The sequence below is a fragment of the Brassica napus genome, chromosome C3 (assembly GCF_020379485.1).
Source record: "Brassica napus cultivar Da-Ae chromosome C3, Da-Ae, whole genome shotgun sequence".
Lineage (NCBI taxonomy): Eukaryota > Viridiplantae > Streptophyta > Magnoliopsida > Brassicales > Brassicaceae > Brassica > Brassica napus.
Genome location: NC_063446.1, coordinates 10,839,823 through 10,857,809, shown reverse-complemented (window position 1 = coordinate 10,857,809; position 17,987 = coordinate 10,839,823). Strand labels below are relative to the sequence as shown.

At 34.2% G+C, this 17,987-nt stretch overlaps 1 protein-coding gene and 1 long non-coding RNA gene across 9 annotated transcripts; one reads left to right on the top strand and one right to left on the bottom strand.

Annotated features, from left to right (window-relative positions):
• The first annotated feature begins 3,692 nt into the window (after window positions 1-3,692).
• On the top strand, window positions 3,693-6,827 carry LOC106403122. 8 transcript variants are annotated; one of them, XR_007321239.1, is made up of 7 exons: window positions 3,693-5,013; window positions 5,348-5,438; window positions 5,520-5,578; window positions 5,702-5,835; window positions 5,901-6,185; window positions 6,255-6,370; window positions 6,461-6,827. It is a non-coding gene; the product is annotated as an uncharacterized LOC106403122 (long non-coding RNA). The 8 variants fall into 8 exon arrangements; XR_007321237.1 differs by having other exon boundaries at window positions 3,696-5,013; window positions 6,273-6,370; XR_007321240.1 differs by having other exon boundaries at window positions 3,698-5,013; window positions 6,255-6,317.
• Window positions 6,828-9,090: 2,263 nt separating this feature from the next.
• LOC106403130 (inactive disease resistance protein RPS4) lies at window positions 9,091-13,612 on the bottom strand. The gene is made up of 5 exons (XM_013843975.3): window positions 13,048-13,612; window positions 11,834-12,932; window positions 11,313-11,645; window positions 10,263-11,219; window positions 9,091-9,984 (listed from the first exon to the last, which is right to left on the bottom strand). Exons 1-5 carry the CDS (start codon window positions 13,566-13,568, stop codon window positions 9,388-9,390), a joined length of 3,507 nt encoding a protein of 1,168 aa, XP_013699429.1. The 5' UTR covers window positions 13,569-13,612; the 3' UTR covers window positions 9,091-9,387.
• Between the last annotated feature and the right edge of the window lie 4,375 nt (window positions 13,613-17,987).

The window sequence follows — 17,987 nt, the reverse complement described above, 5'->3', positions numbered from 1 at the left end:
CAACCGGTCAAACCGATCGATACGGTCTACGCTTCTTTTGTCACGGTCTACGTTTTTTGTGTCAATATCAAGAGAATTGAGTTAGAAAAACTTCAATAACCATTTTTTAGTTTTTGTTAAAAAATAGCTTATAAAATTAGAAAGTAAAAATATATTTAAATACATTTATACCATAGAGACCTAATCTAGATTTAGAATAATTCAGAGTTAGACGATAGAATTTCAAATTTTTAAAAATTAAAAATTAAAATTAAAGTTTTCAAAATAAAAAATTATTTTGATCATTTTTTTTTTGATAACTATTTTGTGACAAATTTTAAAAAATGTTATTTGACAAAATAAAATTACCGACAAATTAATAGATACAATTTTTAAAAAAAATTCTAATATACTATAATATATTATATATTTTTGGCATGCTATAGTATATTTTTTTGAGCTAATTTGGTTAAAAACAACGGAAGATAAAGAAATTGAGTGGATGCCAGATACAGTAAAACATAAGATTACGTGGACTAGGTTGGTGAAAGTAAAAGACGATAATGACCTTTTCAATTGTCGAATCTGCTTCCTGAGAGTAGGGGTGTAGGCTTACTAGCTGGCAACATAAATTTAATTAGATATGCTTTTTTTTTTTTTTTTGAACGAAAAATTTAATTAGATATGCTAAGATTACGAAAGATACGGTGAAGAACCCTGTTCGGAACTACGCTAGGCGCTAGTCGAGCGGCCATCACGGGCCTAGCGAGTTACCAAAAAATCGGAGAATAAGCGGGATATACGCGGAGATTAGTTTTGAACATTGTTTTCAATTTTATAATAAGTGTATTTATTATTAACTTACTTACGTGAAAAACATCAATTGTTGATGTAGCCTAGTGGAAATTTTCCATGTTTGTGTCGGCAAGGTGAGGAGTTCGATGACTAGTAAGCGTGTTTTGCTTTTTGCAAACCTTTTTACAGAGCCGCCATGCTTTCTTTCTCTGATTTCTTCCATTATTTTTGTGTTTTTCTTTCTGAAATCAATTCGAAGGTTTAACATGTATGATCCGATTTCAAGCTTTCAAACCTCAAAAATGTGAATAATATTAGTGACTCCGATTTAATGGCCGCCTACGTTGAAATCGCGACGCTTCACCACCGCCGAGCGCTTCTCCAGCCGAGTAATCGCATGTGCGGCTGCGTTTTAGAACCATATCGTTAATCTGTCTCGTTTAACGAAATAGGCACAGTGCTATTCTCAAGAGGCTCCCCATCCACAATCTCTAAAACAAACGGCGCTTTTGGATAGTGAATCCAGGGAATGATTTGCCTCCTCTACATACAATAATTCGTGTGAATAATTTGTATTGTTTTCGAAACTAAGCATCTATAAGTAGGGAGTAAACTATTAAAATTGTATGGCTAAAATTCTAAAAAAGTTATTATCGTCATAATTTACCATCTAGTAAAATTGTTGGTTGGCTATCTAAAATAATTTATACTTCAATGTCATAAAACTAAACCCAAAACCCAAAATAGTAAACCCTAAAACCTTACCAAATTTTAAACCTTAAACTTTAAATTCTAAATACTAAACCCAAAATCGTAAACCCTAAACCCTAGCTAAATAATAAATCTTAAATCCTAACTAAATCATAAGCGTTAAACCCTAAATAAAATACACTAAACCCTAAATCAATATAGTAAACCTTAAACCCAACAACAACACCTTAGACACTAAACAGTTGATCTTAAACCCTTAACACTATAATACGACACACTAAACCGCATAGACAATTTCATTAAACCTAAGACATGGTAATGGAGTATAAGTCAGTTATCAGATGTCCAATTTTTCTTGTAAATAGTTACCACATTTTTGGATGGCTAAGAAAATTAATGAACATGTTAATAATAAGAATAGCTATAAGTTATCATACCCTGCACTTTATAGTTTTAACCATATATCGTATCCACGAACTCCTACAATCTATGATACAATATTGTTTGTTAATTTTGCAGTTGGACGTGTAACTTGTTTGATAACTTTAACTTTGTAGTTGGATGTGTAACTTGTTTCATATTTTGTTAAAGATAATGAGAACCTAACTTTCAATTATTCAGAATTCACTGTTATGATATAATAATTTCTTTTACTATCCATGGAATAAAGTTTATGGTTAACAGTTTTGTAAACATAGAATAAATTTAACTATCCAAACACTGCATAAGCAATTACTATTTCTTTTAATTGCAACTAGAGAACTCACTACGTGTTGTTGTTTTGATCAAGATTAATCTTTGTAGCGAGTTTAATTATAATTGCGAATATGATCAATTTCACCATTGTTGATAGTGTTGAGAATTTGTCTGATGCCACAGGATTTCAAAATCATGGGCTTTATACTCTTGCCGGTTATCACCAGCAGCCTAGAGGCTACCAAATGTATTGTCCGCTGCCGCGACAACATTGAAGACACAAGAGGAACAAAGCACATGAAGAAAAGCCACACTCCCAATTAACTGCAAAGATAGAGACTTGGGGGGGAGGGGGGGGGGGAACCTCAAAGATCAATCCCTGAAAAATACCTAATCGATAACTAAAAAAAAAAAAACTCGAATGGGATAAAGCTAAAATGCAAAATGGAGAAACTTATTCCGATTCACGAAACAAATCAAGAAACTTTAATTTCTCAGTTTCTTTAGTTTTTGTTTTCCTTCGAAAAAAGAAGAGATCTTACAAAATATCACAATAAGGAAACTCTTTAGGACGAGACAAGATGGTGGTTGCGCATTGAAGTTCTCCAATTTTCGGATGAGCCTACTGCATTTTCTAGGTACAAGGAGAGAAAATAGAGAGAATAGCAGAGATGAGAGAAAAAGAAAGATGAAGATTTAAAATTTTGAAAATATTACGATAGAAAATAAAATATTTGCATATTTAGCTTCAAGATTTGATCAGGAATGAGTTGTTGTAATATAGGAATAGCAGGGTCATATACGATTGTGTACGGTTAGAAAATAATGAATTTTAGTAGATTGCTAAATAGGCTAAAGTCATTTGGAAGGAGCACTATTTTTCTATATATTTTTTCAAAATTGAATGTGAATTATTTTCTAGCCTAGCCTCACAAAATAGAATGAAACCTAACTTGTTCTATCTTGGTGCAGGTAAATTGGTTTTGAGGACAAAACCTTTTGAAGAAGGAGAGAATGATGAGGACCCCAAGTCAGTAGCTGGACCACCAACTCATGAGATCAACCATACAAGCTACATTGGAGCCAGCAGCGACATAGGTGCACTCAAAGAAGGATATCTTTGCAACCATGAGGAATTTAACCGTGAAACCAGTTGCTATAGATTCTCAACTCAACCAGAGCACGCAGCGAGTTGGTTTTATACCAAAAGGAGTAATGGTTTAGGAGATATGCCAGTTACAAGTCAGACTATCTACACTGCATCCGAACTGAATCTAATAAAGGAAAGTAATTATTTGCTTAAGGAATGTGCAGCTCAAACTCACGTGTGGAAACCAGGAGATTATTCATTACATCTAAGAGCAGTTGGAGAGTTTCTACCATGCACCAGCAGCCACAGGATCAAGATGAATCCCTTATTTGTCAACTTACCTTACAAGGATGCATTCACACTTGGAGTTATTGAAGATCAACGGCTCTTTCCCCTTCTGTTCAGGCACGGCTTAGAGACTATCCAGACATCAAAGGAGATCCCAAGGATGCATTTCTTTCTGCCCAAACTCACAAGATACAAGGAGAGAAGAAAACTTTCATACATGGACAGATTCTGCACCAACTTAGTCCAACGGTTAGTTTTTCACTTATTATTTATTTCCAAGTTATTCTTTTAGGCATTTGTGTTCTTTTCTATTTAAACTGAGCTAAGTCTTATTTGTAAATCACCCTTGCACGAAATTAATAAAGTATTTTTCAGTTTACAAAGTTTGTCTTTGTTTTGTTCAATTAGTCTTTAGGTGGATTCTGTTAGATTCGGGTTAATTATGAGTTTCCAACTTAAAACCAATTGACAATTAGTGGATTGCCCCTAACCATTTATATATTACATGTCTTTTAGAATTCCCGATGTGGGATATTTATCTCTAATACCCCTCCTCGAGACGATGACTCTTATCGGTCAGAAATCTCGGAACTTTAAGACAGTTATACTCGGTCGAGCGAGTCAATTACGACATTTATACCCGGTCGGATAGAGTTATATTAATTAGGGATTTAGGGTATTTAGGACCTGGTTATGATACCATGTTAGATTTCTTGTTCGTTTGCTTGTCTCCTTAGTTTGTGGATTCATTCTAGGATACAAGTGTAGGTATCTGTCTTTATGTGGATTCACATAGGCGCAGGCATCTGGTCTTATCAAAGGGATACTTCCACAACCCTTTGTGGCGACAATCGACCCATTCAAGCTTGACAACTCATGTTGCCTTGTGATCTAGCCTTTGTTAGCTTAGGATTACATCATTTTTTTATCAGGATTATATATATGACTGCATCATCATATATATAAAGTACAATTTCCTTCTCTTCCAGGGGGTCCACGTCGCCATCCACGTCATCAGTTCGGATGCTGTCGAGCCGACACCAGTCCCGCACTACAAAACGCAGCGCATCATTAAGTTAGCCACGTCGGGCTTTTTCGTTTTTGGCCTGTTGAACAAATGTGGGCTTTGTTACGTCCTCCATTTAAGGCCCTGGGAATAGGACAACATACGACGCGAACCCTAGCTGTGTCCTTCGTTACTCTGAGTACGGGCTTCTGTGTGGTGCAGACGGGCACCACACCTGAAAGTGAACGGGGACCAGAGGCATTGGGGAGAGTTTATAACACAAGGACTTTTGTTCATGTGCATCGCGGGATGGATCAGGTGGGTGGGGAGAAGCTAGAAGTGGGAACAGCGCAGAGGATAAGGATACGCCGGTAGCACGGGTAGAAGATTCCGCGGCGGAGATAGAGCTTACGGGCTTTTGACTAACATTTTGGAGAAGAAACCATTTGTAATGATTTCCAATCTTGGCCTAAATTTTAGCTGTTTATAAATCAATGAAAAGTTCAACTTGATATTGTGTTATACATCTGCTTATGATTTACGGCTTTTATAAATATTCTTAGAACTAAATGTTTATTACATGTTTGATGAATTGCTTCTAAAAAAATGAATCGCCTTCTGAGTACTGATCTATTTTGCATCGTTTTATGGTTTTCGGATATAGAAGGACGTTCTTTAGAAGAACTTAGAAACTCTTTATTCAACGAGCTTATAACATAGAAGGAGCTAGGCGGCAACAAACATGGTTATAACATTACTGTGTATTTTATATGTGTGGTCAGCTGATAGCATGGCAACAATGATGACAAAGATATAAAGACTAAGTACTGTGTCTGGGACAGTTTCAACACAAGATGAAACGCATCACTATACGTATGTACACTTTTCTTTGAAAAATGTTCTTGGGATGTGTCTGTGATTTCTCTTTGTTTGATCCTTTATGCAAAATGATAGTAGGAGATCGTTGGCTACCCTGATTTTCCAGTCACAGAAGGGAACTCCGAACCCTTGAGGTATGATCTTTCTCTCCTCTCTTGAAGATTAAACAATATAAATCATTCATTCCTTGATACGCGAGAAAGTCAAGCTGTTGTTATGACTTAGCTCCATATATGTGTTTGCTGTTTCGATCTAAGATGGGATTCTCGGTGTAGCTGATTTTGTTCACGGTAAAAAATGGGCTAGGAGATGAGATTCTTTTGAGAGGGTCTCTGACTATCCGTGTGAAGTCACCATTCTGGCCTTCGGACCTCTGATCAGTCTTGCAATAGTAAGAATCATAATCTTTAATCTTAAAACTTAGTTTGAGTTTGTCACCATGATGGTTTCTTTCAGCTTAGCCCATCAAGCATGAAAGTTCATTAGCGAGTAAGGTGAAGATGATTGTTATACTTGGTGGAGCTTTCTTTGCATTAGGGAATATCAATCCCCCAGCTGAAGCAAACATACAACACCCTCTGAACCTCTTATTTAATCTTCTATCAATGAAAGAATGCAGGTTTCATGTTTTGTGGGTTTTCCCCTTTCTATGCAGATGTATAGTCACATGGAAGCAGCTGATGTTTGGGTTCATGTCTGGAGTTAATATCACTGACATCACTACCCAACTTAAACAAACAGGTTAGGAAAACTCCTCCTACTCTATCTCCTTTAAACATGCCTGACGCATAATAGTCCTCTGAATGCAAGTCTCTTCTACTGTTCAAGATGATGACCTCTTAGCCCTGCGTGACTCCAAAGGAAACACGCAAGGTTGTTAAGTGACATGTGCAAATTTTACAGAGCTTGGCACGTCAAATCTGATGGTGTTTATGATAAAGCAAGAAACTTTGATATAAACATGGTTATGAAGTTCCAATTTTGATTCAATTTTTTTTAATTGTTTTTGGTTTTAGGAGTGTTACCTCCATAACCCTGTGTGCTTTCTGGAAGCAGTACAGCCTGATCTATTCAAATATAAGAAATGGGTTGTTTGGGTGGGACTCAGGGAATATGCGTCGGCCATAGGCTCATGGATCAAGCCCTCAAGAAGTCTTATTATATAGATTTTAAGCTTCAGAGAAAAAGAAAGAATTGTAGATGGAACGGAAGCAATGTATGAGTGATATTTTCACCAGTGTTTGTGGCGTGGACAATAGATGTAGACACATTTGGAATGTGTCTGATGAAGCTTAATTTGAATCTTAATTCAAGATCTGTATTAGAACTGTATAAATGCAAAACTTAGCTAAAAAATAATGAAAACTATTTATCTTCTCTTTTAGTCTAGGCTGTTGGCAAAGCTATAAATTTTCAAATTAATAGCTTTGATAACGATTAATAGTAAATTACAAAGATTAAAATATAATTAATAGGTTATCGGGACTATAGCGAGAAAACAGAAGCACATCACATTAGAATATAAATAGCTAATTTACAAGTACTAAATTTAAAATTTAAAATTAGTAAAAAAAATCATAAATTGTATAAACAAATATAAACACAAAACATACATGTCGATATATAACCATTACGAAAATAATCTCATTTAAATAACTTTCTTGGTCCAACCAGAATGATGGTATGCAAAGCAAACATCCCTGGACAAGTAGTTTACTACAATCAAATTAACCAACATCAAAAGCCGGAAATAGATCGATTCCACGATGATCAAACAGATATTCTGCGCGAAGCAGTGGGAAGGAAGGTACAAAACCCTTTGGAGAGTGAACTACAAGCCCTTTTGATGGCACTACAACACCGTTGGTGGCTCTCGGATCCAAAAACAATTATCACGGAGGGAGACGGTAAAAAAGCTGTTGAGGTATTAAACAAGAAAATGCTACTCTTTGAACGAGGGATATCAAATTGTGGTCGACTAAGTTTGAAGCAGTTTCATTCTGATGGACTACGAGGGAGGCAAACAAAGTAGCAGATCGATTAGCAACTACTAGGCCTTTAGAAAATTCTTTTAAATTTCATTACCATAGTAATAATAAACATAGATGTTATAAAAATAAAATTTATATTTTTGATTTGTGATATTAATACAGGATTGTAGAATGTTTTTATTGGAGATAAAAAAATGGAAAATAATGTTTTTGGACGGAAGATATACTCAAAATTCACATAAATCCTCAAACCGATACATTAGATCTTAATATTGTAAACGAAAGTATATAAAATTTTATTTTTAATAACAATTGGTATTTTGAAAAGATAGTAATTGTAAAATAAAATAAAATTTAATAATAAAAACTAAATAAGTTGTGCATATCTATTGAAAATATCTTAATTATCTTTTTTAACTGAGTTTTGATCCATAACTATATTTTAACTATAATTAGATTGCAATATATTGTTTTATGCCTATAGTTTAACAAATGATATAATAAATAGTAATATTTTTCATAGAGGTGTTACAAAACAAAATTCAGAGAAATTTTAGTGTATTTAACTCCTACAACACTTTTAAAAGTATTTATTTTATTTTCTTCCTTATGAAATTTATTTTGGAGTAAGAGATGTAGTTACTTATATTATTTTTTATAAATTGTTTTATTATAGTAACAACTATATAATTTATAAAGAAGAAGAAGTAGTAAAATTTGTAGTAAAAATAGTGAAAATTATAATTTAAAATAAACTGAAAATTTATTTAAATTTAAAACATATTTATATTGTTTCGTTCATTTGCAAACCCGTCCGTAGGGCGGATCCGACCCTAGTATATAATATACTCCCTATGTTTCATTATAAGTGTCGTTTTAGGTTTTGGTACACGGATTAAGAAAACAATTAATTTTGTACATTGCCTATAAAAAACATTATTACATATACACCTAACCATATTTCAACCAATAGAAAAATAAATTTTGTATAAAATTAATAAATTTTGCTTTGAAAATTGAAAACGATACTTATTTTGTAACAAAAAAAATTCTCTAAAACGACATTCAATATGAAACGGAGGGAGTAAATAGTATTTTATGTTTTGATCCAAGTTAACAACCTCCTACTTTAGGGTTAATGCCATCACCCGAGATTTATTCCAGCGGGTGACGTCACAGTTCTCTGTTTGGCTGTTTAAGACACCGAATAGACCCGAACGGAGTGGGTACTCAAACATCCAACCCTACTCAAAGTTTTATTTCTTTGATTTGGACGACTCTACATCTTAAATCTCCTTCCGTAGTATCTTCCTCTCCTGTACCATGTGGCGTACAGTAGTACACTCCAGGTCAGCTAGTGATCTACTTCGTTAATAGCTTCCGTAGGATCTTCTGAAAAATGTTCCAGAAGAACTAGCCGTCTCTTTTTGATTCAAGGATTAGTGGCATACATATTCGGATCTTTCCAGAGTATACTCTATTACTCTGTTTACCAAAAACACCAAGTCCATTGTCAATCACTGTTACATTGATACATATATATATCTCACACAGGGATGTCCTAATCCAGATTCAGCTGAGATATATATGTGTATATATGAGATCTTGTGTGATCGTCTGATCCATAAGATCGTGCTTCTGTGTATGAATGGAAATGGTTGAAATGACTTACATTGATTTTATATACGAACGAAGTTATAACTAGTTCCCAAAGACAAAGAGTGTTGTGTCTTGAAACTTTCAAATGCTAAGCACCCAACTCTGTTTTTAGTATGTGGGATTGAGAAACAAACTTTTGTACAATGAATGCCATCAAAACAGCTTCCCGTCACAAAGTTTTGTTACAGGAAGAAAAAGAGATATAGTGAAGCTATCTAGCTCTTTGTGGAACTACAGCTGGCCTCACCACTCACTTTTATGATCTCGTATTGAAGTTGCGCCATAGTTTGCAATCATAATTTTCGAACCCTTCCTACTCCCTCATGAGATTCAAGTTCACCTTGTTCAACACCATCTGCCCTTGAGCTTGCCTCCCAAGAACCAGTTTCATAAACTAAACTAAAACCGCACTTCAATACCTCACAATTCTTAACCTCACCAAAATCATTTATCACTTGAAATTCAATTGAAGCCTTAGTAGGAACACACCCTTCTTTTTTTCTTTTTGGAACACACTCTTCCTTACCATCTTCTTCTTGACATTTCTTGATATTTAACCAATTGGTGTAGCCAATGAACACATGAGTAGATGTGATCGTGCGTTGCTCATCGCTGGTTTCCCATAAACCACCAACAGGGAAATTAAAGTAGCTGAAGGATGTCTTAACATTGTTGAAGTCAAATATGCATTTCACATGGAGGTTGTTGTTTCCAATATTTAGTTCTTCAAACGCGACAATGGCGCATAGTGCTATGCCGACCAAACCGCTGTCACTCCAGTGTTGAGGAAGCTCAGGCTTTAACACTGCTCCAGAAGCTTTATGACCAAACCAAGCAGGGACTTCACTTCCAGGAAAGCAAATGGAAACCAAAGCTTCAAAAGAAAGACCCTGCAAAGTAAAACCGAATAGATTTAACATAATTTTAAACTTTGGACTTGCAAGAATAAAGAATATATATATAGATAAGAGTAAAGCTCTAGCAAAAAACCAACTCGGGTTGGGCTAGTGGTACTCGAGAGAACTTCGGATCCGATACGGTCCCGGTTTCGAATCCCGTTTGCCACTGGAGAATTAAAATTTTGGCATTGCCAGGAACAGGAAACTGACATGTGGACCGATAACGTAGGCTGCAATCCAAAAAAAAAGCTATAGCAAACAAAAAGTACCTTATTGTGGCGGTTCAGTGTTTTTGACAGGATCCGGCCTTTATCGTGACCATAGCATGTGATTTCATTCTTGGCGACGTGCTCTAGTTTGTCACAGTTAGTGAAAATGAATGAGGAGGGCACTTGCTCTGTTGCCATAGGAGGACTCGCCACTGTTTTAAGTGAGGTGCAACCATGTGCATCTAAGCATTGAAGATTTGGTGGTAACATCGAAATAGATTGGAGTTTCTTGCAATACTTCACGTCGATCCATTTCAAATGATAAAGCTCACTAATACTCCATCGCAGACTGATGATCTTGTCATTTCTGCTTAAGCACAGATGTCGCAACAAGGATAGTCCACCCGTCCGGGGTGACGGTTGGACATTATTCACTTGGTCTACTGGGTTAGCACATCGTAGTAATAACATCTTTGGCACGTCTGTGATTTCTGTCCTATCGAGTAGTAAAATCTGCAGATTTTCCATGCCCTCCTTAATTTCAGGAAATCTCCTAAGCCTTGAACAACCAGAGAGTATTAGTTCTTCAAGAGCCTTGAGCTTGCCAAGACAATCCGGGAGAGTCCTCAGCCGTTTGCAGTCTTTCAGATTCAGGACGATAAGTCTTTGGAGTTGCTCGATCGTCCGGGGAAGGTTCAGTATTTCTGTCCCATCTAAATGTACATGTTCAAGATTTTTAGCATTCACATGAAAGTCATCAAAGCTTGAGCAGCCACTGAGGACGAGAGTCTTGAGACGGACTAAATTATTCATCTCTGGGAGAGACGAGAGACTTGTGCATCCTCTGAGGTTCAAGAAAGAAAGACTCTTCATATTTTCGGTATCTTCGGGAAAATCAACAAGTTCAGTGCAACCTTCAAGATTTAGTATTTCAAGAGATTCAGCATTACACAAAGCTGACAGGTCGGTCAACTTTGTCGAGTGACTTAAATCAACCCACTTCAGATTTGGTGTCTCCTGTGAGGAAAAAGCACTCAGAAAACAAGCACCAATCAGCTAAGCTATCTAGAGTACAATAATCAAAATCTAGCAGTGAACAAGAAGACACACCTTTTTGCCTTTCCAAACACGTTCAATCATACTGTATGGCAGTCTGAGGTCAACAAGATTCTCCGGTTTGAAGTTCGGTGGAAGTTCGGTCGATGGAAATTTCAGCCAGTGGAGATATCGAAGGTTTTTCAAAGGCGATTCAAGTTCATCGGGCAAGTGTACTTTGCACTTAACAGCTTCAACAACAGCTTTACATTGCCGAGGGCAGGTAGAATCAAAGATTTTGAGATATCGCAGGTTTGGCATTAAGGTCAACTTGTCTGATGCTATGGCGAATTCCTCTTTTAACTCCGACACGTCCAGTAAAATACCTCTCACAGTACTATCTTCTTCCTGTTAACAGAGTAAGAAAAAAAAAACACCAAAAAATGGTAAAATTAGCTAACAAAAAAACTCAGTCTATACTGAATTTGAATCTTAACATTTTACCAAAAAAAAAAGTCTATCAGATGATAGTTAGATTGGGTGGAGTTTATTTTACTTTAACATCTTTGTAAACCTAAATTGACGATTCTTACTACCTTTTGGTTGACCAAAGTTTTAACAACTGTATCATGATCCCATAGCCTGCTCTTTCCCATATTATCTTCTGAAGATGGCAATAAACCAAGTTCTCTGCCCAGTGAACACAGTATCTGAGGCATCTCGATCTGGCCAGCAGAGACACTTATCATGAACTTGTCAGCAAGGTCTCCAATAACCCTCGCAGCTTCTGCACCGGAGCCATGAGAGTCTTTGGAAGCCAGTAAACTTGTCACGCAATCCTCCTTTTCTGATGTGAAGAAACAAGCTATGTCAAGAAACGCATCTTTTTGCTCATCAGTCAACCTGTCATAACTGATTTTTAACTCTCTTTTGATATTCACATTGCAACGATGTGACAGCGTTTCTATTCTCTTTTCCCAGTGAGCATCGTTTTTACCGCAAAGCTCCTTCCCTAGTTCCTCAAGGGCTCTTGGATTGCCTCCGGCATAGTCCACAAACTTTTTGGACAGCCCTTTCTTCGTGGGAGTATAGGCTTGGTTTCCGAAGGCATGTCGGCTAAAGAGTAGTAAGGCTTCGTTGTCGTTCAATCCAGGGACCACATAAGTATCGTGAACCACTCTTCCGATCCATGACTTGTCGCGCGTTGTGATGACAATCTTACTTCCCTGCTTAATCCGGCTGAGGTTACCGAGTAGATACTCTATTTGTGACTTTTCGCTCACGTCGTCCAATAGAATGAAACATCTGTTTTTGAAAATTTCATCCTCAACTTCTTTTTCCAGCCAATTTGATGATCCCTCCTCGTTCTTCGACTTCTCATGAATGCCAAGAATAATCTTTTTCACCGATAACTTATTGCACGTATCGAAATGCTTTTGCGCGAGAGTGGTTTTACCAATCCCGGCCATACCAACAATTCCAAGTATTTGAGTAACTTTATCATCTAAACCAAACCGTTGTTCGAGTTGCTCAAGGCGTTGCTCCTTCTCGCAAGGGGGAAGAGAAGATGATATTGTACCCATAACGTGTTTGATTATTGGTTCAGAGGAAGAGGAGCCTTCTCTTTCTTTTAATATTATGGCTTCCACCTCTTTGACGTTGTTGACTAGCCGGATGAGGAAGTCATTTTCAGAACTGAAATAAGGAAGAAAAAAAATACAATCAATGGAACTATGTGGATTAAAAAAAAAAACTATATGGATTAGGAAAAAAGTGAGATGGTCAAACAAACAAAAAAATATGAAACGACCTTTTTTCAGCCAATACCAACCCCATCTGTTTGGGAACAGCTTCTAAAGCATCTTCCCATTGCGCCATCTTGGGTCTTTTACGGCGACCTTCTCCGTATAACGCCACGCCGAACTCTTTCTTTTGCCCTTTCACGTCCTCTGGCTCCACCTTGAAGAAGACGGGTATGACTCTGAGGCTTCCTTTCTCCATGTTCTTCATTATTTCCACCAGTTCGTCCAAGCACCACTCTGACGTTGCGTACAGATTCGAGAAGAACACCAGGGCGATCTGCGACTCCTTGATCCTTTGAAAGAGGATCTCAAGAGATGCACCCCTGGGCTCTTCACAGTCGATGTAGTACTTGATTTTATTGTCGTCCAGGGCCTTCCTCAAATGACTGATGAACCCGTCACGAAGATCAGCTCCCCGGAAGTTGATGAACACTTGCGGCCGCCACTCAGAGATTTGTTCGTCCGTCGTGATGGTGGTGGTGGTAGTCGTCATGGGAAACTTTTGGCCGGTCAACGTTGATAAGCTCATTCCAATGCTATCTATTCACACAATCACCTGTTCCACCACTCTTATTCTACTGTATATGATTTTTTTTTTGCTAACTACCCACTAATTATATTGTATATTTAAATGAGACCATGGTAAGCTCTCTCAACTATGGTAAGATTTAATCTTCTTTTTCTTTTTTTCTTTTCGGTTAACATGGTGTGAGATGTAATCATGATTGAGATTTACCTCCAGCTAGCACTAATACAATTTTTTTTGTTTTATAATACCACACTAGATGTAATCGTTAATGTTTCTACCCCGGAGATCTGAGATTCAAACCCAAAAAAACGCAAATTATGTATATTATAGAAAAAAAGTATTACAATAGGTCTTCAGCATGGTGCAGGACGTATCATTGAACATGGATCTCGTAGGACGACTCGGAGTGACGCAGTCAGACGTGTATTCTCATCTCGTGGTAAAATTGTCAGCGGTAGAATATCTATGTAATATTTCTCAGCGTTGTAATAACATAATTAATCAGACGTTAGAGAAAAAAAATCGTCAAAATAGTATTTATCAAAATGTAGAAATTTAATAGGTAATTCTACTAAATGACACTAAAATCAGTTTTTTTTATCAAAAAAGCATACAAGGAGAAAAATGACTAAAAGAGTTGCATTAAAAAGATAAAAAACACTTTTACCTTTATTTTATAGATTTTTAAATATAAATAATTATTTAATTAAATCGTAAAGATTAAAAATTAAAGAAAATTAAAAAAATAAAAATATTTTTTTGTATTTTCCATAAATACGTTTTTCAATTCAAAATTTATTCTTGTGTTTTTTTTTTTGAAATCTTTAATTTTGAATTATTTTAAAAAACATTTTCTTTCAAATTATTATTTTGAAATCCAAAAAAAAAAATTTGAAAAAAATTTAATATTAATTTTTAAAAATTTATAAACTCAAACCCCCACTCCAAACCTCAAACCCTATCTTTCAAATTTAAATCCTAAATCTAGATAAATAACCCTAAGAATATAATGTATTTTTTTAATGAAACATTTTGGCATATTGATCCTTTTGTAATAAAAAAATTGTTAAAAGAAACGTTTCGAGCAAGTTCTGGAATTTAATTGCTTTTGATTTCACATAAAATCTAAGGAACATACAAACCAAAAAAACTAAAGCAAAGTATGCGAATGGAAAGATTAATCCGTACCGGGAAAAAATTCGTTTAAGTATGAAAGCTTCAAGCTTCGGAATTAAAAACAAAAGAAAAATAAAAAAAATTCTTTCCGAAGAATCCAGAGACAGATAAGGGAGAAAAAAAATCGGCATATTCATATACTAACAGAATAAAACAGTCTCGGTCAGTATATATTACGTAAATTGTGTAAATAAATACATTAACAATTTAACATTTAATATATGAACTAAAAAAATTCGGTTTTGGCGTAAGTGCCCGTAAATCAAAGATAACGGAATCCGAATTGGTTATGACTCATTTAGAGCACCGTTAATCCTAGCACTCTAAACGAAGTGTTTAATTTTTTTAAGTTTTTTTGTCTGATTAAAAAAAAAAATTAAATACGAACCAATCGCGTATCGCCACGTGTTAGTGGGGTCTGCAAAACAGTGCAAGCACTGAAAAAACACGGCGCTTAAATAGAACGCAGAGGCGACGGTGTTTAATTTTGATGTGGGATCCACCCACTATTATAATACTCCTTTCGTTTCATAATATAAGTAGTTTTGGTTAAAAGCGCGAAGATTAAGAAAATTATTATGTTTTTAAAAAGTATTTTATAATAAATAGGTTAAATATAATTTAACCAATAAAAAATAAGTTTATTTAATTTGATTGGTCACACTGTATTCAATAAATGTAAAAGTTACCTAGAAATACGAAAACTATTTACATTTTGAAACAAAAATATTTTAGTAAAACTATTTACAATATGAAACGGAGAGATAATTTTTTTAAGTTCCTCCTACTTAAGCGTTGCTGCTCTTACGTGCCTATAAAAATATCTGACGTGGTTATTACATTTAAAATAAATAAATAATACATAATTATAAAAAAAATCATTTTTTATATGTGGGTGGAAGGACTCAAACCCGGGAAGACCGGAAGACAAATAGCCAATCATATTTTCAACCACTTCCAACCACTGTGTTGTTTGTATCTTGACTATCTTCTCTATGATGTACTTTATAAAAATTATACATTTATTATGAAATTAATTAGGAAGGTTTCGAACTTTATTCCCTTGATTATAACTAACTTATTAGATATTTATTAGCAATAATAAAAATTTATAAATAGTACCATCATTATGTAGTATGAGTTAAAGAACCATGCGAATGAAATGAAAGTAGTTCTACTGCCTTTACTTTTAGTTTCATAATAAATTGAATTAATCAACACTGATATAATTAGCTAAAAATGTATGTACAGGTCTGGGACGGATCGGATATCCGGGCAATTTTAAGGTATCCGGATCCGGATCCTTATCCGGCGGATCCATAATTTTACTATCTTTATCCGGATCCGGGGTTCTCGGATATCCTTAAAAAAATTGTAATATCCGGCGGATATCCGGATCCGGATTTGGATCCTTAAAAAAATAAAAAAATATTAATATATAAAAAAATATTAACAATAATTAAAAATAAAAAAATATATAATGTTTTTAATTATTTCTATGTATAATATTACAAAATTTACATGAAATATATATATACTATTATAAAAATGAAAATAAATGAAATAAAATTAATTTTTATATATAGATATTACTATTTTTGAAATAGATATTTATAAAACTTACGGATCCGGATACCTGGACTAAAAAAATCAAGATATCCGGATCCGGATCCAACATTTTACTATCCGGATTCGGCCTCTCCGGATATCTGGATTTCGGATCGGATCCGGATCAAATCTCGGATCGAATCCGGATCTCGGATAAAAGTCTCAGATCTATGTACAGCAGCTATAAATAATAAAGTGTAAAGATTATTATCAAATAGTTGGATTTAGCACAGTGGTTTTGAGGTTGGATGAAAGTTTTCCGTGGAAGAAATAATTTTTGTTATAATGTTGTTTTGTTTTTTTAAATGTTAGTTTACATTTTGAAATTACTATTTTTATATTTAACTTTATTGGAAAAGGAAAACACCATAAATATATTTGTGTAGTTCTGTTTTTTATCTGGCTTAACTCTTTCAATTTGATTTTATTTAAATTTTAGTAGAGTTAAAATTACATTTTATAAAATATTTTTGTGTTCTATTCTATTGTATTTAATGATTATTAATTTTAAATGTGTCTCATATTTCTTAGTTTTGAATATGTCTATTTAAATATATAAATTCTAATAAATTTAGATTTTTGTTGGTTTTAGTTAAAATACGTTAAACTGGTAAAATTTAATCGTATTAACAAAAAAATATTTGATTTGTATTGCTTTAGTTTTATATTTGTGGATATATACTTACATTGGTATATAAGTTGATGTAAAAATAGTTGTAATTATATCTAGTTTATTTTTATTAATGTAATATATATATTATTTTATTGGTGGTATATGAGTTATAGTTATTAATATATATAAAAAATTCCAAAATAAATATTTATATATATATTTAACTTTAATGATGATATAATAATAATTAATTAGTACCACATTTAAAATCGTGCTAAAAAATAAATTTTATAAAAAATATTATTGGTCTCACAATTATCTTGACGTCATGTCATATTTTAAAAAAAAATCTTTTTTCTAACACCAAATACTTACATTAAATTAAAGGCTCAACGGATTTTATAGGTTAGAACCGGAAATACATTGGATGGTAGGGAAAATGGACATTTAATTCCCGAAGTATTTGAAATCGGCAGTTTTAATACTCAAGTATTGCTTGCGCATATTTATTCCTCAACTAATAGTTGACTGCGCAAAATTGGGAACAAAATAGTCAACTGTTAACTGATGAACGGAAAATAACGGTTTCCGTCAACTTTTTAACGGTAGAATATTCTAATCATGATTTTACGCAGTCAATGATTAATTGGGGAATAAATATGCGCATATAATACTTGAATATTTAATTTTCCGATTGAAAATACTTGAGGAATTAAAAACTCATTTTTTTCTTTATATTTCGTATAAGATTGAAAGTCACTAACATCAATCCCTTAAAAAAAACACATAAGTAAAAATATTTTCAAGTTAAATAAAATCATTATACGAGATATTTACCTTTAGAAATAGATTGTTGATTTTTTACAATGACATATAAAATAATACAAAATAATTACAGTTACATCGTATTGTTGATGTACTTCATGTTTAAATCACTTTAGATGATTTTTAAAATAATTCATAGCTAGAAAGGTTCATAATTTGAAATAATATACAAGATATTTAATCCCGGAAAAAGATTT

Coding starts and splice junctions, on each gene's coding strand:
- LOC106403130 (XM_013843975.3), bottom strand. CDS start 13,568: ATGAGCTTATCAACGTTGACCGGCCAAAAGTTTCCCATGACGACTACC. Junction 11,646..11,833: donor AAACTTTGGTCAACCAAAAG/GTAGTAAGAATC, acceptor CTCTGTTAACAG/GAAGAAGATAGTACTGTGAG. Junction 9,985..10,262: donor CACTGAACCGCCACAATAAG/GTACTTTTTGTT, acceptor TTTACTTTGCAG/GGTCTTTCTTTTGAAGCTTT.